Genomic DNA, 27208 nt, shown 5'->3' with positions numbered 1-27208 from the left:
AATGAGTGGGAAATATTGGGGGAATCAGGAGGGGAGTGAGTGGGAATATTGGGGAATCAGGAGGGAATGAGTGGGAATATATGGGGAATCAGGAGGGGAATGAGTGGGGATATTGGGGAAATCAGGAGGGGAAATGAGTGGGAATATTGGGGAATCAGGAGGGAATGAGTGGGGATATCGGGGAATCAGGAGGGAATGAGTGGGGGATATTTGGGAATCAGGAGGGAATGAGTGGGGATATCGGGGAATCAGGAGGGGATGAGTGGGAATATTGGGGAATCAGGAGGGAATGAGTGGGGATATCGGGAAATCAGGAGGGAATGAGTAGGGATATGGGGGAATCAGGAGGGAATGAGTGGGGAATATTGGGGAATCGGAGGGAATATTGGGGGAATCAGGAGGGAATGAGTGGGGATATCGGAAAATCAGGAGGGAATATTGGGGAATCAGGAGGGATGGGGATATCGGGGAATCAGGAGGAATGGAGTGGGATATGTCGGGGAATCAGGAGGGGGACAATGAGTGGGGATACGAATATCGGGAATCAGGAGGGAATGAGTGGGATATCGGGGAATCAGGAGGGAATGAGTGGGATATCGGGAATCAGGAGGGAATGAGTGGGAATATTGGGGAATCAGGAGGGAATGAGTGGGGATATCGGGAATCAGGAGGGGAATCGAGTGGGAATATTGGGGAATCAGGAGGGAATGAGTAGGGATATTGGGGAATCAGGAGGGAATGAGTGGGGATATCGGGGAATCAGGAGGGAATGAGTGGGAATATTGGGGAATCAGGAGGGAATGAGTGGGGATATTGGGGAATCAGGAGGGAATGAGTGGGGATATCGGGGAATCAGGAGGGAATGAGTGGGAATATTGGGGAATCAGGAGGGAATGAGTGGGGATATCGGGAATCAGGAGGGAATGAGTGGAATATTGGGGAATCAGGAGGGAATGAGTAGGGATATTGGGGAATCAGGAGGGAACAAGTGGGGATATTGGGGAATCAGGAGGGAACAAGTGGGGATACTGGGAAATCAGGGGAATGAGTGGGAATATTGGGGAATCAGGAGGGAATGAGTGGGGATATTGTGGAATCAGGAGGGAACAAGTGGGGATATTGGGGAATCAGAAGGGAACGAGTGGGGATATCGGGGAATCAGGAGGGAATTAGTGGGGATATTGGGGAATCAGGAGGAAATGAGTGGGGATATTGTGGAATCAGGAGGGAACAAGTGGGGATATTGGGGAATCAGGAGGGAACAAGTGGGGATACTGGGAAATCAGGGGAATGAGTGGGAATATTGGGGAATCAGGAGGGAATTAGTGGGGATATTGGGGAATCAGGAGGGAATGAGTGGGGATATTGTGGAATCAGGAGGGAACAAGTGGGGATATTGGGGAATCAGGAGGGAACAAGTGGGGATACTGGGAAATCAGGGGAATGAGTGGGAATATTGGGGAATCAGGAGGGAGTGAGTGGGAATATTGGGGAATCAGGAGGGAATGAGTGGGAATATTGGGGAATCAGGAGGGAATGAGTGGGGATATTGGGGAATCAGGAGGGAATGAGTGGGAATATTGGGGAATCAGGAGGGAATGAGTGGGGATATCGGGGAATCAGGAGGGAATGAGTGGGGATATTTGGGAATCAGGAGGGAATGAGTGGGGATATCGGGGAATCAGGAGGGAATGAGTGGGAATATTGGGGAATCAGGAGGGAATGAGTGGGGATATCGGGAAATCAGGAGGGAATGAGTAGGGATATTGGGGAATCAGGAGGGAATGAGTGGGAATATTGGGGAATCAGGAGGGAATATTGGGGAATCAGGAGGGAATGAGTGGGGATATCGGAAAATCAGGAGGGAATATTGGGGAATCAGGAGGGAATGAGTGGGGATATCGGGGAATCAGGAGGGAATGAGTGGGGATATCGGGGAATCAGGAGGGAATGAGTGGGAATATTGGGGAATCAGGAGGGAATGAGTGGGGATATCGGGGAATCAGGAGGGAATGAGTGGGAATATTGGGGAATCAGGAGGGAATGAGTAGGGATATTGGGGAATCAGGAGGGAATGAGTGGGGATATCGGGGAATCAGGAGGGAATGAGTGGGAATATTGGGGAATCAGGAGGGAATGAGTGGGAATATTGGGGAATCAGGAGGGAATGAGTGGGAATATTGGGGAATCAGGAGGGAATGAGTAGGGATATTGGGGAATCAGGAGGGAATGAGTGGGGATATCGGGGAATCAGGAGGGAATGAGTGGGAATATTGGGGAATCAGGAGGGAATGAGTGGGGATATCGGGGAATCAGGAGGGTATGAGTGGGAATATTGGGGAATCAGGAGGGAATGAGTAGGGATATTGGGGAATCAGGAGGGAACGAGTGGGGATATCGGGGAATCTGGGAATCAGGAGGAATATTGGGGAATCAGGAGGGAATGAGTGGGGATATCGGGGAATCAGGAGGGAATGAGTAGGGATATTGGGGAATCAGGAGGGAACGAGTGGGGATATCGGGGAATCTGGGAATCAGGAGGGAATATTGGGGAATCAGGAGGGAATGAGTGGGGATATCGGGGAATCAGGAGGGAATGAGTGGGGATATCAGGGAATCAGGAGGGAACGAGTGGGGATATCGGGGAATCAGGAGGGAACGAGTGGGGATATCAGGAAATCAGGAGGGAACGAGTGGGGATATCGGGGAATCAGGAGGGAACGAGTGGGGATATCGGGGAATCAGGAGGGAACGAGTGGGGATATCGGGGAATCAGGAGGGAACGAGTGGGGATATCGGGAATCAGGAGGGAACGAGTGGGGATATCGGGGAATCAGGAGGGAACGAGTGGGGGATATCGGGGAATCAGGAGGGAACGAGTGGGGATATCGGGGAATCAGGAGGGAACGAGTGGGGATATAGGGGAATCAGGAGGGAACGAGTGGGGATATCGGGGAATCAGGAGGAATGAGTGGGGATATCAGGGAATCAGGAGGGAACGAGTGGGGATATCGGGGAATCAGGAGGGAACGAGTGGGGATATCGGGGAATCAGGAGGGAACGAGTGGGGATATAGGGGAATCAGGAGGGAACGAGTGGGGATATCGGGGAATCAGGAGGGAATGAGTGGGGATATCGGGGAATCAGGAGGGAACGAGTGGGGATATCGGGGAATCAGGAGGGAACGAGTGGGGATATCAGGGAATCAGGAGGGAACGAGTGGGGATATCGGGGAATCAGGAGGGAACGAGTTGGGATTTTGTTTTATGTTCAGGATTTGATTCAGGATTCAGCCACATTCCAGGCAACAGAGTCTCGTAAAACACAAAGTTAAGTGTCAAGGAGACAAGAGGATGGAGGTCTCTGGCCCACAGAGCTTACAATCTAAATAGGAGGGTAACTTACAGACATAAATAGGAGGGTATTAGTGTTGTAGGTTACAGTGAGGGCCACTGCAGTATAAGTGCCAGTTCCCAGTTCAGAGGCCGCAAGGGGGAGTCTTGTGAGTTCAGTAGGAGAGAACTCTGAGCTGCAGAACCAAAAACCCAAAAACATAGTGGCCCCAATGATGCTCAGAGTTTGACGGCCCCACTTGTTCTTCTTTCAGACATAGTTTTGCCCATGGGGTGAGAATCTGAATGGGAAATACTGGGAATTATTTCCATACAGCTGGACTCCCACGGCTCTGCATTAGGAGCCCCCGGCTCATTCCTTGTTTCGGGATGAGGCACTTCCCTGAGTGAAAGGCTTAGTGGGGATGATTGTGGCTATTATCCTACATTATCTCACCCCCACGGCCCAGGGAAGCCACTTGTCTCCGTCCCCCTTTCCCTTCCTCTCGATTTTTCCTCAGAGCCTTGTACCTAATCGGCTCACGTGTTCCACCTCAGCAGCCTGGGGAGAAGCGTCACAACTGGGGCGTGAGTAATGCCATGTCTTGCTATTGCCTGCAAGAACCAGCACCCTCCCAGGCACTCACGGGCCCAGAGAGACAGGCGCTTGGGGAGTGAGACACTCAGGATAATGAGCCCACTCTCACCCGTGGGAACAGGCACAACAGCTAGAGACAAGGCAGGAGAGACACCCAGCAGAAAATAAAGCATCAAGGAGAGACGGAGAGCAGGAAGAAAATAGAGAGAGCAGGAACTAGATGGTACAGTAAAAAGAGACAGAGCAGGGATGAGAGACAGAGCAGGGATGAGAGACAGTGCAGGGATGAGAGACAGAGCAGGGATGAGAGACAGTGCAGGGATGAGAGACAGAGCAGGGATGAGAGACAGAGCAGGGATGAGAGACAGAGCAGGGATGAGAGACAGAGTAGGGATGAGAGACAGAGCAGGGATGAGAGACAGAGGATGAGAGACAGAGCAGGGATGAGAGACAGAGTAGGGATGAGAGACAGTGCAGGGATGAGAGACAGAGCAGGGATGAGAGACAGAGCAGGGATGAGAGACAGAGCAGGGATGAGAGACAGAGTAGGGATGAGAGACAGAGCAGGGATGAGAGACAGAGGATGAGAGACAGAGCAGGGATGAGAGACAGAGTAGGGATGAGAGACAGAGCAGGGATGAGAGACAGAGCAGGGATGAGAGACAGAGCAGGGATGAGAGACAGAGTAGGGATGAGAGACAGAGCAGGGATGAGAGACAGAGCAGGGATGAGAGACAGAGTAGGGATGAGAGACAGAGGATGAGAGACAGAGTAGGGATGAGAGACAGAGTAGGGATGAGAGACAGAGCAGGGATGAGAGACAGAGCAGGGATGAGAGACAGAGGATGAGAGACAGAGCAGGGATGAGAGACAGAGGATGAGAGACAGAGCAGGGATGAGAGACAGAGGATGAGAGACAGAGTAGGGCATAAGCTATGGGCCATATCAGGGAAGTGGGTGAAGGCACTGGGGCATTTCCGGGTGAAACCGGGGCAATTTCATGGCTTCCAGAGATTCGGTTCCACTGACTCCCATGTGACTAACGAGTGTAATGTGAAATGTGCCAAGCCCCCTACACCCCCCCCTTTGTGAGAGAACCCCAGGGGTCAGTGTTTATTGCCCACCTTAGTGCAGTTGGAAATGGAGCTGCTCCCCTCCCCCCGCCGCCATATGGACTTTCTCTCTGTCATTTCTCCGGCTGTGAGTGAAACACACTGGTTGCACCAGGACAAAGGAATCAGGGTTCCTCTTGGCAGTGCCAGGCCCCATCCTGATGCCATCTCCTCTGTACCCTCTGTCTCCTCTGTACCCTCTGTCTCCTCTGTCTCCTCTGTACCCTCTGTCTCCTCTGTACCCTCTGTCTCCTCTGTACCCTCTGTCTCCTCTGTACCCTCTGTCTCCTCTGTCTCCTCTGTCTCCTCTGTCTCCTCTGTACCCTCTGTCTCCTCTGTCTCCTCTGTCTCCTCTGTACCCATTCTGCCCTGTCCTGTGTCTCACCTGTGCCCCTTCCACCTCTACCATTGGGCACCTCTTGTGCCAACTGCCAGTTCCCCCTCCTGACTATAACTGCCCCATGTGTTCTCCCCAGGAACCTACCACTCCAGCTATCCCCCCTCTATATCTGTCCTTTTTACTCCCCCTAAGGTATCCCCACCTGCAGGCACCTCCTGCCCCAACTACTACTCCTCACTGACTATAACTGCCCCATCTGTCCTGCCCCAGGTTACCTCCACCTACAGGCACTTCCTGTTCCCAATTCTACCCCCCCCCCCCATACCCTCCCCCCCCCCCCCCCCGTTCCTGGCAGGGAAAGTTGCATTGCAAGGAGGGAAGTTTCCCTGTTGCGCCGTTGAGTCTATAAATCCCCTTTCTGCTATTGTATGAGGCGCATGAGTGACTTGCCCCCTTTGTCTGTGCCGAGAGAGTGGGCCGAGAGTGTCTCTGTGTGAGAGTGTGTGAGTGTGTGAGAGTGTGCGCACAGCCGGTTCATTGGTAATGTGATGATTGTCCTGGGGGACATTTGATGGATTAGAGAGCTAAACAGCTCCATTGCGAGGCACCACCTGATGTCAGACTGCGTCCCATATAAAGAGAGAGGCTGAGAGTGCTGAGCTCAGCTATTGCTGGCAGAGACCCCCTCCTCCCTCCCTCCGTCCCTCTCTCTCTGTCTCTCCCACTGCAGAAAGTCAGAGCTGTCCAGTGCTGAATGTGTTTCCCCATCCCCGGGCTGACAAAGAGGCACCCCAAGAAGCCCCACCAAGGACCCCCACCAAGGACCCCCACCATGCCCCGCTCCTTCCTGGTCAAGAAGATTAAACTGGACGACTTCTCTTCCGCTGGGATTGCTGCTCCCCATTACCCTCACTTTGATGATCCTTGTGTTCTGGGACAGACGCTCTCCGGCGCTGTAGGAAACTTGGGGGTCCCCGAGGCTGAGGAGGGTGAGTACCTTGGGGTGGGTGGGTGGGTGGGTGAGGGGCTTAGGGGAGACGTGTGTAGGAGAAGTCGCTCAGGGTGTTGTTGCCTTTCGGAGAGTGGTCCCCCCTGCTGTCCCATCACTCCCTGCGCTCTCTCGGCTGTCTCTGACTGATACAAAGGGGCTCAGCAGCGGCTGTTTGTGTAACGGGACAGGCGGGATGTTGCTGCTGGTGACGGCCTGGTGTACGCAACTCTGGGGCCAATACGTAGCCGAGCTCTTAGCTACTTTGTGTATAAATGCCCTGCTGTGTGGGGTTGTGTGTAGCACAGCCCTGAGATACAATGAGTGTTAGTGTGCAAGGATAACCATGAGATACAATGTGTGTTAGTGTGCAAGGATAGCCATGGATACAGTGTGTGTTAGTGTGCAAGGATAACCATGGATACAGTGAGTGTTAGTGTGCAAGGATAGCCATGGATACAGTGAGTGTTAGTGTGCAAGGATAGCCATGGATACAGTGAGTGTTAGTGTGCAAGGATAGCCATGGATACAGTGTGTGTTAGTGTGCAAGGATAGCCATGGATACAGTGGGTGTTAGTGTGCAAGGATAGCCATGGATACAGTGAGTGTTAGTGTGCAAGGATAGCCATGGATACAGTGTGTGTTAGTGTGCAAGGATAGCCATGGATACAGTGAGTGTTAGTGTGCAAGGATAGCCATGGATACAGTGTGTGTTAGTGTGCAAGGATAGCCATGGATACAGTGTGTGTTAGTGTGCAAGGATAGCCATGGATACAGTGAGTGTTAGTGTGCAAGGATAGCCATGGATACAGTGAGTGTTAGTGTGCAAGGATAGCCATGGATACAGTGTGTGTTAGTGTGCAAGGATAGCCATGGATACAGTGGGTGTTAGTGTGCAAGGATAGCCATGGATACAGTGAGTGTTAGTGTGCAAGGATAGCCATGGATACAGTGAGTGTTAGTGTGCAAGGATAGCCATGGATACAGTGTGTGTTAGTGTGCAAGGATAGCCATGGATACAGTGTGTGTTAGTGTGCAAGGATAGCCATGGATACAGTGAGTGTTAGTGTGCAAGGATAGCCATGGATACAGTGTGTGTTAGTGTGCAAGGATAGCCATGGATACAGTGTGTGTAGTGTGCAAGGATAGCCATGGATACAGTGTGTGTTAGTGGTGCAAGGATAGCCATGGATACAGTGAGTGTTAGTGTGCAAGGATAGCCATGGATACAGTGTGTGTTAGTGTGCAAGGATAGCCATGGATACAGTGGGTGTTAGTGTGCAAGGATAGCCATGGATACAGTGTGTGTTAGTGTGCAAGGATAGCCATGGATACAGTGGGTGTTAGTGTGCAAGGATAGCCATGGATACAGTGAGTGTTAGTGTGCAAGGATAGCCATGGATACAGTGAGTGTTAGTGTGCAAGGATAGCCATGGATACAGTGTGTGTTAGTGTGCAAGGATAGCCATGGATACAGTGGGTGTTAGTGTGCAAGGGTAGCCATGGATACAGTGGTTAGGGCAGGTAGCCATGGAACAGGGTGTTAGTGTGCAAGGATAGCCATGGATACAGTGGGTGTTAGTGTGCAAGGATAGCCATGGATACAGTGTGTGTTAGTGTGCAAGGATAGCCATGGATACAGTGAGTGTTAGTGTGCAAGGATAGCCATGGATACAGTGAGTGTTAGTGTGCAAGGATAGCCATGGATACAGTGGTGTTAGTGTGCAAGGATAGCCATGGATACAGTGAGTGTTAGTGTGCAAGGATAGCCATGGATACAGTGAGTGTTAGTGTGCAAGGATAGCCATGGATACAGTGTGTGTTAGTGTGCAAGAATAACCATGGATAAAGTGTGTGGTAGTGTGCAAGGGTAGCCATGGATACAGTGTGTGTTAGTGTGCAAGGATAGCCATGGATACAGTGAGTGTTAGTGTGCAAGAATAACCATGGATAAAGTGTGTGGTAGTGTGCAAGGGTAGCCATGGATACAGTGTGTGTTAGTGTGCAAGGATAGCCATGGATACAGTGGGTGTTAGTGTGCAAGGATAGCCATGGATACAGTGAGTGTTAGTGTGCAAGGATAACCATGAGATACAATGAGTGTTAGTGTGCAAGGATAACCATGAGATACAATGAGTGTTAGTGTGCAAGGATAACCATGAGATACAATGTGTGTTAGTGTGCAAGGATAGCCATGGATACAGTGAGTGTTAGTGTGCAAGGATAACCATGAGATACAATGAGTGTTAGTGTGCAAGGATAACCATGAGATACAATGTGTGTTAGTGTGCAAGGATAGCCATGGATACAGTGGGTGTTAGTGTGCAAGGGTAGCCATGGATACAGTGTGTGTTAGTGTGCAAGGATAGCCATGAATACAGTGAGTGTAAGTGTGCAAGGATAACCATGGATACAGTGAGTGTTAGTGTGCAAGGATAGCCATGGATACAGTATGTGTTAGTGTGCAAGGATAGCCATGGATACAGTGAGTGTTAGTGTGCAAGGATAGCCATGGATACAGTGAGTGTTAGTGTGCAAGGATAGCCATGGATACAGTGAGTGTTAGTGTGCAAGGATAGCCATGGATACAGTGTGTGTTAGTGTGCAAGGATAGCCATGGATACAGTGTGTGTTAGTGTGCAATGATAGCCATGGATACAGTGAGTGTTAGTGTGCAAGGATAGCCATGGATACAGTGGGTGTTAGTGTGCAAGGATAGCCATGGATACAGTGAGTGTTAGTGTGAAAGGATAACCATGGATACAGTGAGTGTTAGTGTGCAAGGATAGCCATGGATACAGTGAGTGTTAGTGTGCAAGGATAGCCATGGATACAGTGAGTGTTAGTGTGCAAGGATAGCCATGGATAAAATGTGTGGTAGTGTGCAAGGGTAGCCATGGATACAGTGTGTGTTAGTGTGTAAGGATAGCCATGGATACAATGTGTGTTAGTGTGCAAGGATAGCCATGGATACAGTGTGTGTTAGTGTGTAAGGATAGCCATGGATACAATGTGTGTTAGTGTGCAAGGATAGCCATGGATACAGTGAGTGTCAGTGTGCAAGGATAGCCATGGATAGAGTGTGTGTTAGTGTGTAAGGATAGCCATGGATACAGTGAGTGTTAGTGTGCAAGGATAGCCATGGATAAAATGTGTGGTAGTGTGCAAGGGTAGCCATGGATACAGTGTGTGTTAGTGTGTAAGGATAGCCATGGATACAATGTGTGTTAGTGTGCAAGGATAGCCATGGATACAGTGAGTGTTAGTGTGCAAGGATAGCCATGGATAGAGTGTGTGTTAGTGAGCAAGACTAGTCCTGAGATACAGTTTGTGTTAGTGTGCAAGCATAGCCATGGATACAGTGAGTGTTAGTGTGCAAGGATAGCCATGGATACAGTGAGTGTTAGTGTGCAAGGATAGCCATGGATACAGTGTGTGTTAGTGTGCAAGGATAGCCATGGATACAGTGAGTGTTAGTGTGCAAGGATAGCCATGGATACAGTGAGTGTTAGTGTGCAAGGATAGCCATGGATACAGTGGGTGTTAGTGTGCAAGGATAGCCATGGATACAGTGTGTGTTAGTGTACAAGGATAGCCATGGATACAGTGTGTTAGTGTGCAAGGATAGCCATGGATACAGTGTGTGTTAGTGTGCAAGGATAGCCATGAATACAGTGAGCGTTAGTGTGCAAGGATAGCCATGGATACAGTGAGTGTTAGTGTGCAAGGATAGCCATGGATACAGTGAGTGTTAGTGTGCAAGGATAGCCATGGATACAGTGTGTGTTAGTGTGCAAGGATAGCCATGGATACAGTGTGTGTTAGTGTGCAAGGATAGCCATGGATACAGTGAGTGTTAGTGTGCAAGGATAGCCATGGATACAGTGTGTGTTAGTGTGCAAGGATAGCCATGGATACAGTGAGTGTTAGTGTGCAAGGATAGCCATGGATACAGTGTGTGTTAGTGTGCAAGGATAGCCATGGATACAGTGGGTGTTAGTGTGCAAGGATAGCCATGGATTACAGTGAGTGTTAGTGTACAAGGATAGCCATGGATACAGTGTGTGTTAGTGTGCAAGGATAGCCCATGGATACAGTGAGCGGTTAGTGTGCAAGGATAGCCATGGATACAGTGTGTGTTAGTGTGCAAGGATAGCCATGGATACAGTGAGTGTTAGTGTGCAAGGATATTGCCCATGGATACAGTGAAGCCGTTAGCTGGCTTGCAAGGGGATAGCCATGGTATTACAGTGAGCGTTAGTGTGCAAAGGATAGCCATGGACTACAGTGCTGTGTTAGTGGCAAGGATAGCCATGATACAGTGTGCGTTAGTGGTGCAAGGATAGCCATGATTACAGTGAGTTGTTAGTGTGCAAGGATAGCCATGGATACAGTGTGTGTTAGTGTGCAAGGATAGCCATGGATACAGTGGGTGTTAGTGTGCAAGGATAGCCATGGATACAGTGAGTGTTAGTGTGTCAAGGATAGCCATGGAATACAGTGGGTGTTAGTGTGCAGGATAGCCATGGATACAGTGGGTGTTAGTTGCAAGGATAGCCATGATACAGTGAGTTAGGTGTGCAAGGATAGCCATGGATACAGTGGTGTTAGTGTGCAAGGATAGCCATGGATACTAGTGTGGTGTTAGTGTGCAGGATAGCCATGGATACAGTGAGGGTTAGTGTGCAAGGAAGCCATGGATACAGTGTGTGTTAGTGTGCAAGGATAGCCATGGATACAGTGAGTGTTAGTGTGCAAGGATAGCCATGGATACAGTGGGTGTTAGTGTGGCAAGGATAGCCATGGATACAGTGAGTGTTAGTGTTGCAAGGATAGCCATGGATACAGTGTGTGTTAGTGTGCAAGGATAGCCATGGATACGATGTGATGTGCAAGGATAGCCATGATACAGTGTGTGTTAGTGGCAAGGATAGCCATGGATACAGTGGAGTGTTAGTGTGCAAGGATAGCCATGGATACAGTGGGTGTTAGTGTGCAAGGATAGCCATGGATACAGTGATGTGTTAGTGTGCAAGGGATAGCCATGGATACAGTGAGTGTTAGTGTGCAAGGATAGCCATGGATACAGTGGGTGTTAGTGTGCAAGGATAGCCATGGATACAGTGAGTTGTTAGTGTGCAAGGATAGCCATGGATACAGTTGAGTGTTAGTGTGCAAGGATAGCCATGGATACAGTGTGTGGTTAGTGTGCAAGGATAGCCATGGATACAGTGAGTGTTAGTGTTGCAAGGATAGCCATGGATACAGTGAGTGTTAGTGTGCAAGGATAGCCATGGATACAGTGAGTGTTAGTGTGCAAGGATAGCCATGGATACAGTGGGTGTTAGTGTGCAAGGATAGCCATGGATACAGTGAGTGTTAGTGTGCAAGGATAGCCATGGATACAGTGGGTTTAGTGTGCAAGGATAGCCATGGATACAGTGAGTGTTAGTGTGCAAGGATAGCCATGGATACAGTGGGTGTTAGTGTGCAAGGATAGCCATGGATACAGTGAGTGTTAGTGTGCAAGGATAGCCATGGATACAGTGAGTGTTAGTGTGCAAGGATAGCCATGGATACAGTGGGTGTTAGTGTGCAAGGATAGCCATGGATACAGTGAGTGTTAGTGTGCAAGGATAGCCATGGATACAGTGGGTGTTAGTGTGCAAGGATAGCCATGGATACAGTGGGTGTTAGTGTGCAAGGATAGCCATGGATACAGTGTGTGTTAGTGTGCAAGGATAGCCATGTGTTCCTAATAAATGAGCCCAGGGTTGGGGCCTTCCAGTTTCAGGTGGAGGGGGGAGGGGCTTCTGAATCTGCGGTTCCTCCAATCAGCTGAGGAGCAGGAGTGGAAGCAATGACCTTGCTGGGGGAATCGCTGAGCCTGTAGGAAACACAGTCATTCCTGCAGTGGGGCCCATAGAGCTGAATGGCAGAGCTGGGGGGGGGGGGGGGGGGGGGGGGGCAGGAGGCAGGGGGGCCAGGAGGCAGGGGGAGGGGTCTCTAGGGACCTCATTGTTCCTGCGGCAGCCAAAAGGCTTTCTCTTCTCTCAGCCCCTCCAGAGGCACCATGATCCGGAGAGAGAGATCTGTGTGTGTGTGTGTGTGTGTGTGGGGGGGGGGGGTCAGGCTGAGGGGGGGCTCCTGCTTGGGACAATGAGGGGAGATGGGGAGAAGCCCCCCCCCAACAATAACCTTGTTCTGCTGCTTCTGATCCATCACTTGCTGCAATTGCTACAAATCTGCCAGCGCTGCAGAACTGCTCCGAGCCGGGGGGGCCCCCAGGCATGGGGGGCTTCTGAGCTCAGCACCCTGCATGTAGCACCCCAATGTCACACTCACGGGGTACAATATAGCCCCCCGGCACCCCTCCCTGCATGTAGCACCCCAATGTCACACTCACAGGGTACAATATAGCCCCCCGGCACCCCTCCCTGCATGTAGCACCCCAATGTCACACTCACAGGGTACAATATAGCCCCCCGGCACCCCTCCCTGCATGTAGCACCCCAATGTCACACTCACGGGGTACAATATGGCCCCCCGGCACCTCTCCCTGCATGTAGCACCCCAATGTCACACTCACAGGGTACAATATGGCCCCCCGGCACCCCTCCCTGCATGTAGCACCCCAATGTCACACTCACAGGGTACAATATGGCCCCCCCGGCACCCCTCCCTGCATGTAGCACCCCAATGTCACACTCACAGGGTACAATATAGCCCCCCCGGCACCCCTCCCTGCATGTAGCACCCCAATGTCACACTCACGGGGTACAATATAGCCCCCCGGCACCCCTCCCTGCATGTAGCACCCCAATGTCACACTCACAGGGTACAATATGGCCCCCCGGCACCCCTCCCTGCATGTAGCACCCCAATGTCACACTCACAGGGTACAATATAGCCCCCCGGCACCCCTCCCTGCATGTAGCACCCCAATGTCACACTCACAGGGTACAATATGGCCCCCGGCATCCCTCCCTGCATGTAGCACCCCAATGTCACACTCACAGGGTACAATATAGCCCCCCCGGCACCCCTCCCTGCATGTAGCACCCCAATGTCACACTCACAGGGTACAATATGGCCCCCCGGCACCCCTCCCTGCATGTAGCACCCCAATGTCACACCTCACAGGGTACAATATAGCCCCCCGGCACCCCTCCCTGCATGTAGCACCCCAATGTCACACTCACAGGGTACAATATGGCCCCCCGGCACCCCTCCCTGCATGTAGCACCCCAATGTCACACTCACAGGGTACAATATAGCCCCCCGGCACCCCTCCCTGCATGTAGCACCCCAATGTCACACTCACGGGGTACAATATGGCCCCCCGGCACCCCTCCCTGCATGTAGCACCCCAATGTCACACTCACGGGGTACAATATAGCCCCCCGGCACCCCTCCCTGCATGTAGCACCCCAATGTCACACTCACTGGGTACAATATGGCCCCCGGCACCCCTCCCTGCATGTAGCACCCCAATGTCACACTCACAGGGTACAATATGGCCCCTGGCACCCCTCCCTGCATGTAGCACCCCAATGTCACACTCACAGGGTACAATATGGCCCCCGGCACCCCTCCCTGCATGTAGCACCCCAATGTCACACTCACAGGGTACAATATAGCCCCCCGGCACCTCTCCCTGCATGTAGCACCCCAATGTCACACTCACGGGGTACAATATGGCCCCCCCGGCACCCCTCCCTGCATGTAGCACCCAATGTCACACTCACAGGGTACAATATAGCCCCCCGGCACCTCTCCCTGCATGTAGCACCCCAATGTCACACTCACGGGGTACAATATGGCCCCCCGGCACCCCTCCCTGCATGTAGCACCCCAATGTCACACTCACTGGGTACAATATGGCCCCCCGGCACCCCTCCCTGCATGTAGCACCCCAATGTCACACTCACAGGGTACAATATGGCCCCCCCGGCACCTCTCCCTGCATGTAGCACCCCAATGTCACACTCACGGGGTACAATATGGCCCCCCGGCACCCCTCCCTGCATGTAGCACCCCAATGTCCCACTCACAGGGTACAATATGGCCCCCCGGCACCCCTCCCTGCATGTAGCACCCCAATGTCCCACTCACAGGGTACAATATGGCCCCCCGGCACCCCTCCCTGCATGTAGCACCCCAATGTCACACTCACAGGGTACAATATGGCCCCCCGGCACCCCTCCCTGCATGTAGCACCCCAATGTCCCACTCACAGGGTACAATATGGCCCCCCGGCACCCCTCCCTGCATGTAGCACCCCAATGTCACACTCACAGGGTACAATATGGCCCCCCGGCACCCCTCCCTGCATGTAGCACCCCAATGTCACACTCACTGGGTACAATATGGCCCCCCGGCACCCCTCCCTGCATGTAGCACCCCAATGTCACACTCACAGGGTACAATATGGCCCCTGGCACCTCTCCCTGCATGTAGCACCCCAATGTCACACTCACAGGGTACAATATGGCCCCCCGGCACCCCTCCCTGCATGTAGCACCCCAATGTCACACTCACAGGGTACAATATGGCCCCCCGGCACCCCTCCCTGCATGTAGCACCCCAATGTCACACTCACGGGGTACAATATAGCCCCCCGGCACCCCTCCCTGCATGTAGCACCCCAATGTCACACTCACGGGGGTACAATATAGCCCCCCGGCACCCCTCCCTGCATGTAGCACCCCAATGTCACACTCACAGGGTACAATATGGCCCCCCGGCACCCCTCCCTGCATGTAGCACCCCAATGTCACACTCACAGGGTACAATATAGCCCCCCGGCACCCCTCCCTGCATGTAGCACCCCAATGTCACACTCACAGGGTACAATATGGCCCCCCGGCACCCCTCCCTGCATGTAGCACCCCAATGTCACACTCACAGGGTACAATATAGCCCCCGGCACCCCTCCCTGCATGTAGCACCCAATGTCACACTCACAGGGTACAATATGGCCCCCCGGCACCCCTCCCTGCATGTAGCACCCCAATGTCACACTCACAGGGTACAATATAGCCCCCCGGCACCCCTCCCTGCATGTAGCACCCCAATGTCACACTCACAGGGTTACAATATGGCCCCCCGCACCCCTCCCTGCATGTAGCACCCCAATGTCACACTCACAGGGTACAATATAGCCCCCCGGCACCCCTCCCTGCATGTAGCACCCAATGTCACACTCACGGGGTACAATATGGCCCCCCGGCACCCCTCCCTGCATGTAGCACCCCAATGTCACACTCACGGGGTACAATATAGCCCCCCGGCACCCCTCCCTGCATGTAGCACCCCAATGTCACACTCACGGGGTACAATATGGCCCCCCGGCACCCCTCCCTGCATGTAGCACCCAATGTCACACTCACTGGGTATAATATGCCCCCCGCACCCCTCCCTGCATGTAGCACCCAATGTCACACTCACTGGGTACAATATGGCCCCCCGGCACCCCTCCCTGCATGTAGCACCCCAATGTCACACTCACTGGGTACAATATGGCCCCCGGCACCCCTCCCTGCATGTAGCACCCCAATGTCACACTCACAGGGTACAATATGGCCCCCCGCACCTCTCCCTGCATGTAGCACCCCCACACTCACGGGTCAATATGGCCCCCCGGCACCCCTCCCTGCATGTAGCACCCCAATGTCCCACTCACAGGGTACAATATGGCCCCCCGGCACCCCTCCCTGCATGTAGCACCCCAATGTCACACTCACAGGGTACAATATGGCCCCCCGGCACCCCTCCCTGCATGTAGCACCCCAATGTCCCACTCACAGGTACAATATGGCCCCCGGCACCCCCCCTGCATGTAGCACCCAATGTCACACTCACAGGGATACATATGGCCCCCCGGCACCCCTCCCTGCATGTAGCACCCAATGTCCACACTCACTGGGGTAACAATATGGCCCCCCGGCACCCCTCCTGCATGTACACCCCAATGTCACACTCACAGGTACAATATGCCCTGCCCCTCCCTGCATGTAGCACCAATGTCACACTCACAGGGTACAATATGGCCCCCCGGCACCCCTCCCTGCATGTAGCACCCCAATGTCACACTCACTGGGTACAAATGGCCCCCCGGCACCCCTCCCTGCATGTAGCCCCCAATGTCACACTCACAGGGTACAATATGGCCCCCCCGGCACCCCCTCCCTGCATGTAGCACCCCAATGTCCCACTCACAGGGTACAATATGGCCCCCCGGCACCCCTCCCTGCATGTAGCACCCCAATGTCACACTCACAGGGTACAATATGGCCCCCCGGCACCCCTCCCTGCATGTAGCACCCCAATGTCACACTCTATAGGCCACTCACTATCAATAGCTCCCCACTAACTTGTAGTACAGACTGACAGCCAGTAGGGGCAGTACTGAGTAGAGCAGCTGAGCACTGGGGGGGCAGATATTAGCAGTTGGGGCAAAGTCAGAGTTGGAGGAGAATCCAGCTGTTAATAAGGGTAAGTAGGCAGGAGGGGAGGGCATTGGGCTATTTTCTGGATTTGGGGGTGCAGGGGGCAATGCTGTTTATCCCATGCCCCCCAAACCCACGCTGACCTCATTCCTGCACCGTTACAGCCAATCAGTGCCTGGAAGCTGCTGCCAGAAAGCGACTGACTCAGCAGTTGCTGCGACTCCCACCTTATTATTGGCTGGGGGGGGGGGAGGCAATGTGTTTCCCAATAGGCTGCTACTCACTGGCAACTGCCCCGCCCTCAGGTTTAACTCCTTCAGTGCTGCTCAAGAGAAGGTTTAACTCTCTAGGTGCCGGAGAAGAACTGGGACATAGGGAGAGAGTTATATGGGCAGCTGTGGGGTTAACTCTCCCGACTGATCCCCCCGCGTTACTGACTGATCCCCCCGCGTTACTGACTGACCCCCCCGTGTTACTGACTGATCCCCCCGCGTTACTGACTGATCCCCCCGCGTTACTGACTGATCCCCCGCGTTACTGACTGATCCCCCGCGTTACTGACTGATCCCCCCCGCGTTTACTTGACTGATCCCCCCCGCGTTACTGACTGATCCCCCCGCGTTACTGACTGATCCCCCCGCGTTACTGACTGATCCCCCCGCGTTACTGACTGATCCCCCCGCGTTACTGACTGATCCCCCCCGCGTTACTGACTGATCCCCCCGCGTTACTGACTGATCCCCCCGCGTTACTGACTGATGCCCCCGCGTTACTGACTGATCCCCCCGCTGTTACTGACTGATCCCCCGGGTTACTGACTGATCCCCCCCGCGTTACTGACTGATCCCCCCGCGTTACTGACTGATCCCCCCGCGTTACTGATGATCCCCCCCGCGTTTACTGACTGATCCCCCGCGTGTACTGACTGATCCCCCCATGTTACTGACTGATCCCCCCGCGTTACTGACTGATCCCCCCGTGTTACTGACTGATCCCCCATGTTACTGACTGATCCCCCATGTTACTGATCCCCCCGTGTTACTGACTGATCCCCCGTGGTACTAACTGATCCCCCCCGTGTTACTGACTGATCCCCCCACATTACTGACTGATCCCCCCCGTGTTACTGATCCCCCCTGTGTTACTGACTGATCCCCCCGTGTTACTAACTGATCCCCCCCGTGTTACTGACTGATCCCCCCATGTTACTGACTGATCCCCCCACATTACTGGACTGATCCCCCCCGTGTTACTGATCCCCCCTGTGTTACTGACGATCCCCCGTGTACTAACTGATCCCCCCCTGTGTTACTGACTATCCCCCCATGTTACTGACTGTGATCCCCCCCGTGTTACTGACTGATCCCCCCGTGTTACTGACTGATCCCCCCGTGTTACTGACTGATCCCCCCGTGTTACTGACTGATCCCCCCGTGTTACTGACTGATCCCCCGTGTTACTGACTGATCCCCCCATGTTACTGAACTGATCCCCCCGTGTTACTGACTTGATCCCCCCGCGTTATGACTGATCCCCCCGTGTTACTGACTGATCCCCCCATGTTACTGACTGATCCCCCCGTGTTTACTGACTGATCCCCGTGTTACTGACTGATCCCCCGCACTACTGACTGATCCCCCACGTTACTGACTGATCCCCCCCGTGTTACTGACTGATCCCCCCGCGTTACTGACTGATCCCCCCGTGTTACTGACTGATCTCCCCGTGTTACTGACTGACCCCCGTGTTCCTGACTGATCCCCCCGTGTTACTGATTGATCCCCCCGTGTTACTGACTGATCTCCCCGTGTTACTGACTGATCCCCCCGTGTTACTGATGATCTCCCCGTGTTACTGACTGATCCCCCGTGTTACTGACTGATCCCCCCGTGTTTACTGACTGATCCCCCCGTGTTACTGACTGATCCCCCGTGTTACTGATTGATCCCCCCGTGTTACTGACTGATCCCCCGTGTTACTGACTGATCCCCCCGTGTTACTGACTGATCTCCCCGTGTTACTGACTGATCCCCCCGTGTTACTGACTGATCCCCCCGTGTTACTGACTGATCCCCCCGTGTTACTGACTGATCCCCCATGTTACTGACTGATCCCCCCGTGTTACTGATCCCCCGTGTTACTGACTGATCCCCCCGTGTTACTGACTGATCCCCCCCGTGTTACTGACTGATCCCCCCGTGTTACTGACTGATCCCCTGTTACTGACTGATCCCCCGTGTTACTGACTGATCCCCTCCGTGTTACTGATTGGTCCCCCCGTGTTACTGACTGACCCCCCCGTGTTACTGACTGATGATCCCCCCGTGTTCTATGACTGACGACCCCCCGTGTTACTGACTGATCCCCCCCGTGTTACTGACCCCCCCGTGTTACTGACTGATCCCCCCGTGTTACTGACTGATCCCCCCGTGTTACTGATCCCCCTGACGATTTCCCCCCGTGTTACTGATCCCCCCGTGTTACTGACTGATCCCCCCGTGTTACTGATCCCCCGTGTTACTGACTGATCCCCCCGTGTTAATGATCCCCCCGTGTTACTGACTGATCCCCCTGTGTTACTGACTGATCCCCCCGTGTTACTGACTGATCCCCCCGTGTTACTGACTGATCCCCCCCGTGTTACTGACTGATCCCCCCGTGTTACTGACTGATCCCCCCGTGTTACTGACTGATCCCCCCCTGTGTTACTGACTGATCCCCCCCGTGTTACTGACTGATTCCTCCCGTGTTACTGACTGATCCCCCCCGTGTTACTGACTGATCTCCCCGTTTTACTGACTGATCTCCCCGTTTTACTGATTGATCCTCCCGTGTTACTGACTGATCCCCCCCGTGTTACTGACTGATCTCCCCGTTTTACTGATTGATCCTCCCGTGTTACTGACTGATCCCCCCGTGTTACTGACTGATCCCCCCCGTGTACTGACTGATCCTCCCCGTGTTACTGACTGATCTCCCCGTGTTACTGACTGATCCCCCCGTGTTACTGACTGATCTCCCCGTGTTACTGACTGATCCCCCCGTGTTACTGACTGATCCCCCGTGTTACTGACCGATCTCCCCGTGTTACTGGACGATCCCCCCGTGTTACTGACCGATCCCCCCGTGTTACTGACCGATCCCCCCGTGTTACTGACTGATCCCCCGTGTTACTGACTGATCCCCCCGCGTTACTGACTGATCCCCCCGCATTACTGATCCCCCCTGTGTTACTGACCGATCCTCCCGTGTTACTGATCCCCCCTGTGTTACTGACTGATCCCCCCGTGTTACTGATCGCCCCCATGTTACTGATCCCCCCGTGTTACTGATCCCCCCGTGTTACTGACTGATCCCCCCGTGTTACTGATCGCCCCCGTGTTACTGATCCCCCCGTGTTACTGATCGCCCCCGTGTTACTGATCCCCCCGTGTTACTGACTGATCCCCCCGCGTTACTGACTGATCCCCCCGCGTTACTGACTGATCCCCCCGCGTTACTGACTGATCCCCCCGTGTTACTGACTGATCCCCCCGTGTTACTGATCGCCCCCATGTTACTGACTGATCCCCCCGTGTTACTGACTGATCCCCCTGTGTTACTGACAGATGCCCCCGTGTTACTGATCCCCCCGTGTTACTGACTGATCCCCCCGCGTTACTGACTGATCCCCCCGTGTTACTGACTGATCCCCCCGTGTTACTGATCCCCCCGTGTTACTGACTGATCCCCCCGCGTTACTGACTGATCCCCCCGTGTTACTGACTGATCCCCCCGTGTTACTGATCGCCCCCGTGTTACTGACTGATCCCCCTGTGTTACTGACCGATCCCCCCGTGTTACTGATCTCCCCGTGTTATTGACTGATCCCCCCATGTTACTGATCCCCCCTGTGAATATTGAAATCTAGATATTTTGCCCCCCCAGGGTTCATCCCACACTGTATCACATCATCTAAATATCAAGTTGGGAAGAAATCGGAGGGGAAGTTTGACTCGTCGGACCCCGACTACACGCAGGAGCAGGATGATTACAGCGACCCCGACAGCCCCCAGTCCAGCCTCTCGGCGGGGTACTTTAGTGGGGAGACTGCAGTCACAGACAGTTACTCCATCGACGCCTTCTTCATCTCGGATGGGAGGTCCCGGCGGCGCAGCGAGAGCCGTGGGGGCCAGCGACACATTTGCAGCGAATGCGGCAAAACCTACGCCACCTCCTCCAACCTCAGCCGGCACAAACAGACCCACCGCAGCCTGGACAGCAAAATGGCCAAAAAATGCCCGACTTGTGGCAAAACCTACGTGTCCATGCCGGCCTTGGCCATGCACATTCTGACGCACAATCTGAAACACAAGTGCAACGTGTGCAGCAAAGCCTTCAGCCGGCCGTGGCTCCTGCAGGGCCACATGCGCTCCCACACCGGCGAGAAGCCCTTTGGCTGCGCCCATTGCGGAAAAGCCTTCGCCGACCGCTCCAACCTCAGAGCTCACATGCAGACCCACTCGGCCTTCAAACACTACAAGTGCAAGCGCTGCGACAAGACCTTCGCCCTCAAATCCTACCTGAACAAACACTACGAGTCGGCCTGCTTCAAGGGCTCCGACCACGAGTGCGGCATTGACAGCTAAGGGCCACCGTGCCGGGACTGATGGGCAACAACTACAAGAACATGGCACAATATCTCACCCTACTGGTGGCACCGCAGAGCCCAAACCAGGGGACCTGGGACAGACGGCAATGCCACTTTCACTGCTGCACTTGGCAATAACTGACACCACAGCAGTTCCAGGCCCAACACTATTCCATGAGGCCCGAGACTTCTCATGTTGGACTTTTCCATGAGGCTTGAGACCTCTCATGTTGGACTTTTCCATGAGGCCTGAGACTTCTCATGTTGGACTTTTCCATGAGGCCTGAGACTTCTCATGTTGGACTTTTCCATCAGACCCGAGACTTCTCATGTTGGACTTTTCCATGAGGCCCGAGACGTCTCATGTTGGACTTTTCCATCAGACCCGAGACTTCTCATGTTGGACTTTTCCATCAGACCCGACTCATGTTGGACTTTTCCATGAGGCCCGAGACTTCTCATGTTGGACTTTTCCTTCAGACCCGACACTTCTCATGTTGGACTTTTCCTTCAGACCCGAGACTTCTCATGATGGACTTTTCCTTCAGACCCGAGACTTCTCATGTTGGACTTTTCCATCAGAACCGAGACTTCTCATGTTGGACTTTTCCTTCAGACCCGAGACTTCTCTTGTTGGACTTTTCCATCAGACCCGAGACTTCTCATGATGGTCTTTTCCTTCAGACCCGAAACTTCTCATGTTGGACTTTTCCATCAGACCCGAGACTTACTCATGTTGGACTTTTCCATCAGACCCGAGACTTCTCATGTTGGACTTTTCCATCAGACCCGAGACTTCTCATGTTGGACTTTTCCTTCAGACCCGAGACTTCTCATGTTGGAATATTCCATCAGACCCGAACTTCTCATGTTGGACTTTTCCATCAGACCCGAAACTTCTCATGTTGGACTTTTCCATCAGACCCGAGACTTCTCATGTTGGACTTTTCCATAGGCCAGAGAAACGGGGGGCACCGATATATGTCTGCAACTGTGCAATATGGCCGCTTCTCTTTTTTTGTATGAAGACTTCTCCTGCCAAGCTCTTATCCGTGTGCCCCATTGGCCCGCACAGTGGGGGGCTCTAACGTGTAGGGATGCGCCGGATCCATTGCTCTCGGATTCACACCAAACCCAACACTCCAAAAATCTATTGTCTTAGTGCAGAACCAGATCCACGTTGGATTAACAGAATTCTGCTACCCCACATGGCAAGAAAGAGGATCATCTGAAAACTCAGTGTTGAGAGGCCATGGGGTATTGAGGGTTTCCGATTTTGTCCGGCCAAACAATGAGGCTTTGGCCAAATATGAACCTGGCAAAACATTGTTGGGATTGGGCCAAATCCTCAGCTGAGTGTTTGGTCTGTTGCATCCTTCAAAATGTGAATGAGTTACCGACTCTCAGAGGGGCCACACTCTCATGCTCCTCCTCCCTATAGTATTTATTTGTAGCATTAGGGAGGGGCCTCGCTCTCATGCTCCTCCTCCCTATAGTATTTATTTGTAGCATTAGGGAGGGGCCTCACTCTCATGCTCCTCCTCTGCTCTATAGTATTTATTTGTTGCATCTGGGAGGGGCCTCGCTCTCATGCTCCTCCTCCGCTCTATAGTATTTATTTGTTGCATCTGGGAGGGGCCTCGCTCTCATGCTCCTCCTCCGCTCTATTGTATTTATTTGTTGCATCTGGGAGGGGCCTCCCTCTCATGCTCCTCCTCCGCTCTATAGTATTTATTTGTTGCATCTGGGAGGGGCCACACTCTCATGCTCCTCCTCTGCTCTATAGTATTTATTTGTTGCATCTGGGAGGGGCCTCGCTCTCATGCTCCTCCTCCGCTCTATAGTATTTATTTGTAGCATCTGGGAGGGGCCTCGCTCTCATGCTCCTCCTCCGCTCTATAGTATTTATTTGTAGCATCTGGGAGGGGCCTCGCTCTCATGCTCCTCCTCCGCTCTATAGTATTTATTTGTAGCATCTGGGAGGGGCCTCCCTCTCATGCTCCTCCTCCGCCCTATAGTATTTATTTGTAGCATCTGGGAGGGGCCTCACTCTCATGCTCCTCCTCTGCTCTATAGTATTTATTTGTTGCATCTGGGAGGGGCCTCACTCTCATGCTCCTCCTCCACCCTATAGTATTTATTTGTAGCATCCGAGAGGGGCCTCACTCTCATGCTCCTCCTCCACCCTATAGTATTTATTTGTAGCATCTGGGAGGGGCCTCACTCTCATGCTCCTCCTCCACCCTATAGTATTTATTTGTTGCATCTGGGAGGGGCCTCACTCTCATGCTCCTCCTCCACCCTATAGTATTTATTTGTAGCATCCGAGAGGGGCCTCACTCTCGTGTTCCTCCTCCACCCTATAGTATTTATTTGTAGCATCTGGGAGGGGCCTCATTCTCATGCTCCTCCTCCGCCCTATAGTATTTATTTATTGCATCTGGGAGGGGCCTCACTCTCATGCTCCTCCCTCTATAGTATTTATTGGTAGCATTAGGGAGGGGCCTCTATGTTTTTTCTCTGCCCTATAGTATTTATTTGTAGCATCAGGGAGGGGCCACACTCTCAAGCTCCTCCTCCGCCCTATAGTATTTATTTATAGCATCAGGGAGGGGCCACACTATCATGCTCCTCCTCCCCATAGTATTTATTTATAGCATCAGGGAGGGGCCTCACTCTCATGTTTTTTCTCTGCCCTATAGTATTTATTTACATGATGCTCCACCCCTACACAGTATTAATGAGTAAAAATAGGGGGCGGGGCTAAGACTGGGGTACCACTCCTCATCCTTACAGTATTTATAAGATGCAGAGCTTTATTTTTTCATTATTTTGCTGGAAGATACTTTCTGTTGTGCCAGGGGGTGTTATGTTGGGGGTGAGATGTAGAAGTAGCACAAGTTCCTGACGCCCCCGGGCACTTTGTGATGGGGAGACCCACAGGGCGGACATTAGGGGGGTCACTATTATATGAAGCACACTCTCGTACTATGGCAGAAGGTGGAACTAAATGGCGACGGGCGCAGTCACTGCCGGGGGGTGGAACGAGCGCCCCCCCCCTGACTGGGGTGAAATTACTGCACGGAGGGCTAAAGTGCACCCCAATTCTGGCATTTCTCTCTCATTCATAACCTGCTCTTCTCAGAACCAGAATCCTGGCCCATTGGGGGAAAATGACTATTTTCAGAGCATTACCCCCCCCCCCGATCATTTCATCGTACAATTGCCTTTCTCTGGGACCCCCCCAGGACACTGACGGCAATGGAACCTTTGCAGCTGCCTATTTATATTGAATGCATTTATATTATTTATTTATTTATTTGCTACGGATTTGTTGGGTTTTTTATGAATAAGGGGCGGGGCATATATATATATATATTGGGTGCCACTCTGGGTGATGTTTACAGGTCGGAGTTGGCAGAAACCAACTAAATGCATTGAAAGGTCTTCCTTCAGGGTCTCCCCGAGCCGAATGCTTTGTGCATGGGGGGGCGCTCAGTCCCACGGTGCCCGCGGGGGGCACACAACTATGCAATTACTCCTTTACCTCCAGCCAAGAGGAACCAGACTTGTGGGAACTACCCATAAGCCCCCACTGCTGACTGGGTTCTTCAGGAATATGGTCACTACTGTAAGTCCAATAACCAGACCTAGAAGTTAGGTCCCCAGGTCCAGAAACAGAAGCCAAAGGCAAAACGTGCAGGGGGGACCCAAGAAAAGACTTTTTGCCCCCCCACATTCAGAACCAAGGAGACATGACTGGGGCATTAGCCAAGGCACTATCATTATTACAGCTTGGGCTTGTGGACCAAGGACTTGGTACATGCTGGACAGGTACATGGTCTCTTGGGAAATTAGTTGAGTGACCCCTCTGGTGCCCCCGCCTACAAGCAAGGTCCCTGGCCACTCAAATATTGTACCCTATAATCTAGAACCCAAGGAAATTCCATCCCTGGGCACAGAACCATAGCCCTTGCATTTGCCCCAACCTAAAATGAAGGTCCCTGGGGACACTACATGGGGTGCCCCGCTATCAAATTTGGATCTCAGGGGTTTAGTGACCCTACTGCCCCAGTGTTACCCCAACCCCATCACCAGCAAACATCTACCCCACACCCTCAATAGCTCTACACCCCCAAATGCCATGTTCCGTGCCCCCACCAATGTGATCCAACAATGATGACGGGGGCATTTATGTGCTTTTCCCAACATGGATGCTGGGGCTTGGGGGGCACACTCAGGTCAAGCCCTAGGGGCAGATTAGAATGACCTGTACCAATACTGCTGCTCCCCAATAGATATCCGTACTGGTCTGGTACTGGTATTTGTACCGCAGAGGAATTCAGCTGGTTCTGGGTTCCGAGGGGGCGTGGCACAGAAACATGTGACCTTATCAATCATTTTAACGATGTCTCAGCTAAATGAGTTTATCCTGTGGCTCCCCAGCTCAATGCTGAATGTCGGGGGCCCCTGACTGGATTGGGGGGGGCTCTTTTGTGCATGTTCTAGAAGCACAGCGTAGGATTTTCTAGAGAAACAGATATAGATTTTGTACTTGAGTTATATGCAAGTGGCAGGACAGATGCACTTACCTACACACTGATTGGCCCAGCGGCGAGTACTCACCTACCCAGAGTCACATGTGTCACAGCCAATAACGCAGTGCCTTGTGGGTACCCCGCACCCCCTAATACAGCTGCACTTGTGTCCCGCTTCTATAAAGCTATAGGGGTAACTGCTGTAAAGGCCAAGCTGCCTAATGATAATTAGTTACTTAGTTTCATAGTAGTTTTATATAAACAACCCCCTCCCTATGTTGGACTCCCCCACTTGTGTCTCTCACTCAGGAGCCTGTAGGGGGTGACAGAGGGAACACAGAGGCACAATGGGCTGCATTGCCACTGGGGGGCGACCAATGTTACTGACCAACATATATAGGGGAATCCACTAGCCCTAATTATAACCACTGCTTGCCTTCTATGTATCCCATTAATAACATACACAAGATCTACCTACCTCTGTCTGCATTGTATTTGTCTACAAACGTGTGCATGGGAGTTGCCATACTGAAGCAGAACAATAAAGCACTCACCCTGGGAAGTCTAGGGGTGCCCTTGCCTTGGGGGATAAGGAGAATCTCCTTGCAGGGGTGAGTACTGGCTGAATAAAGTATCTGGGGTTAGTACTGCGGCACTGGGGTCCTGAGTTTGATTCCAACCCGGTCACTGTCTGCAAGGAGTTTGCCTGTCCCCCCGGGTCTGTGTACATACAGGCAAGATGATTGGCTCCTGATAAAATTGCCCCTACTGTGTGAATGTGATAGGGACCTTAGATTGTAAGCTCACTGGGGCAGGGGCTGATGGGAATGGGATAGGGACCTTAGAGTGTAAGCTCACTGGGGCAGGGACTGATGGGAATGGGATAGGGACCTTAGATTGTGAGCTCACTGGGGCAGGGGCTGATGGGAATGGGATAGGGACCTTAGATTGTAAGCTCACTGGGGCAGGGGCTGATGGGAATGTGATAGGGACCTTAGATTGTAAGCTCACTGGGGCAGGGACTGATGGGAATGGGATAGGGACCTTAGATTGTAAGCTCACTGGGGCAGGGACTGATGGGAATGGGATAGGGACCTTAGATTGTAAGCTCACTGGGGCAGGGACTGATGGGAATGGGATAGGGAACTTAGATTGTAAGCTCACTGGGGCAGGGGCTGATGGGAATGGGATAGGGACCTTAGATTGTAAGCTCACTGGG

At 52.8% G+C, this 27208-nt stretch overlaps 1 protein-coding gene across 1 annotated transcript; it reads left to right on the top strand.

The window, feature by feature from the left end:
* The first annotated feature begins 5776 nt into the window (after positions 1–5776).
* On the top strand, positions 5777–26808 carry LOC116407977 (scratch family transcriptional repressor 2). The gene is made up of 2 exons (XM_031894568.1): positions 5777–6371; positions 20749–26808. The coding sequence occupies exons 1-2, from the start codon at positions 6137–6139 to the stop codon at positions 21447–21449; spliced, it is 936 nt and encodes a 311-aa protein (XP_031750428.1). The 5' UTR covers positions 5777–6136; the 3' UTR covers positions 21450–26808.
* Positions 26809–27208: the final 400 nt, after the last annotated feature.

Source organism: Xenopus tropicalis, chromosome 10, assembly GCF_000004195.4.
Source record: "Xenopus tropicalis strain Nigerian chromosome 10, UCB_Xtro_10.0, whole genome shotgun sequence".
In the NCBI taxonomy this organism is placed as follows: domain Eukaryota; kingdom Metazoa; phylum Chordata; class Amphibia; order Anura; family Pipidae; genus Xenopus; species Xenopus tropicalis.
This window is presented reverse-complemented; position numbering and strand designations above follow the sequence as displayed.

Bases quoted from the DNA above. Each gene is read 5' to 3' on its own strand.
- LOC116407977 (XM_031894568.1), top strand. From the start codon at position 6,137: ATGTGTTTCCCCATCCCCGGGCTGACAAAGAGGCACCCCAAGAAGCCC. The intron at 6,372-20,748 runs GTGAGTACCTTG...TTGCCCCCCCAG, and splicing joins GGTCCCCGAGGCTGAGGAGG to GGTTCATCCCACACTGTATC.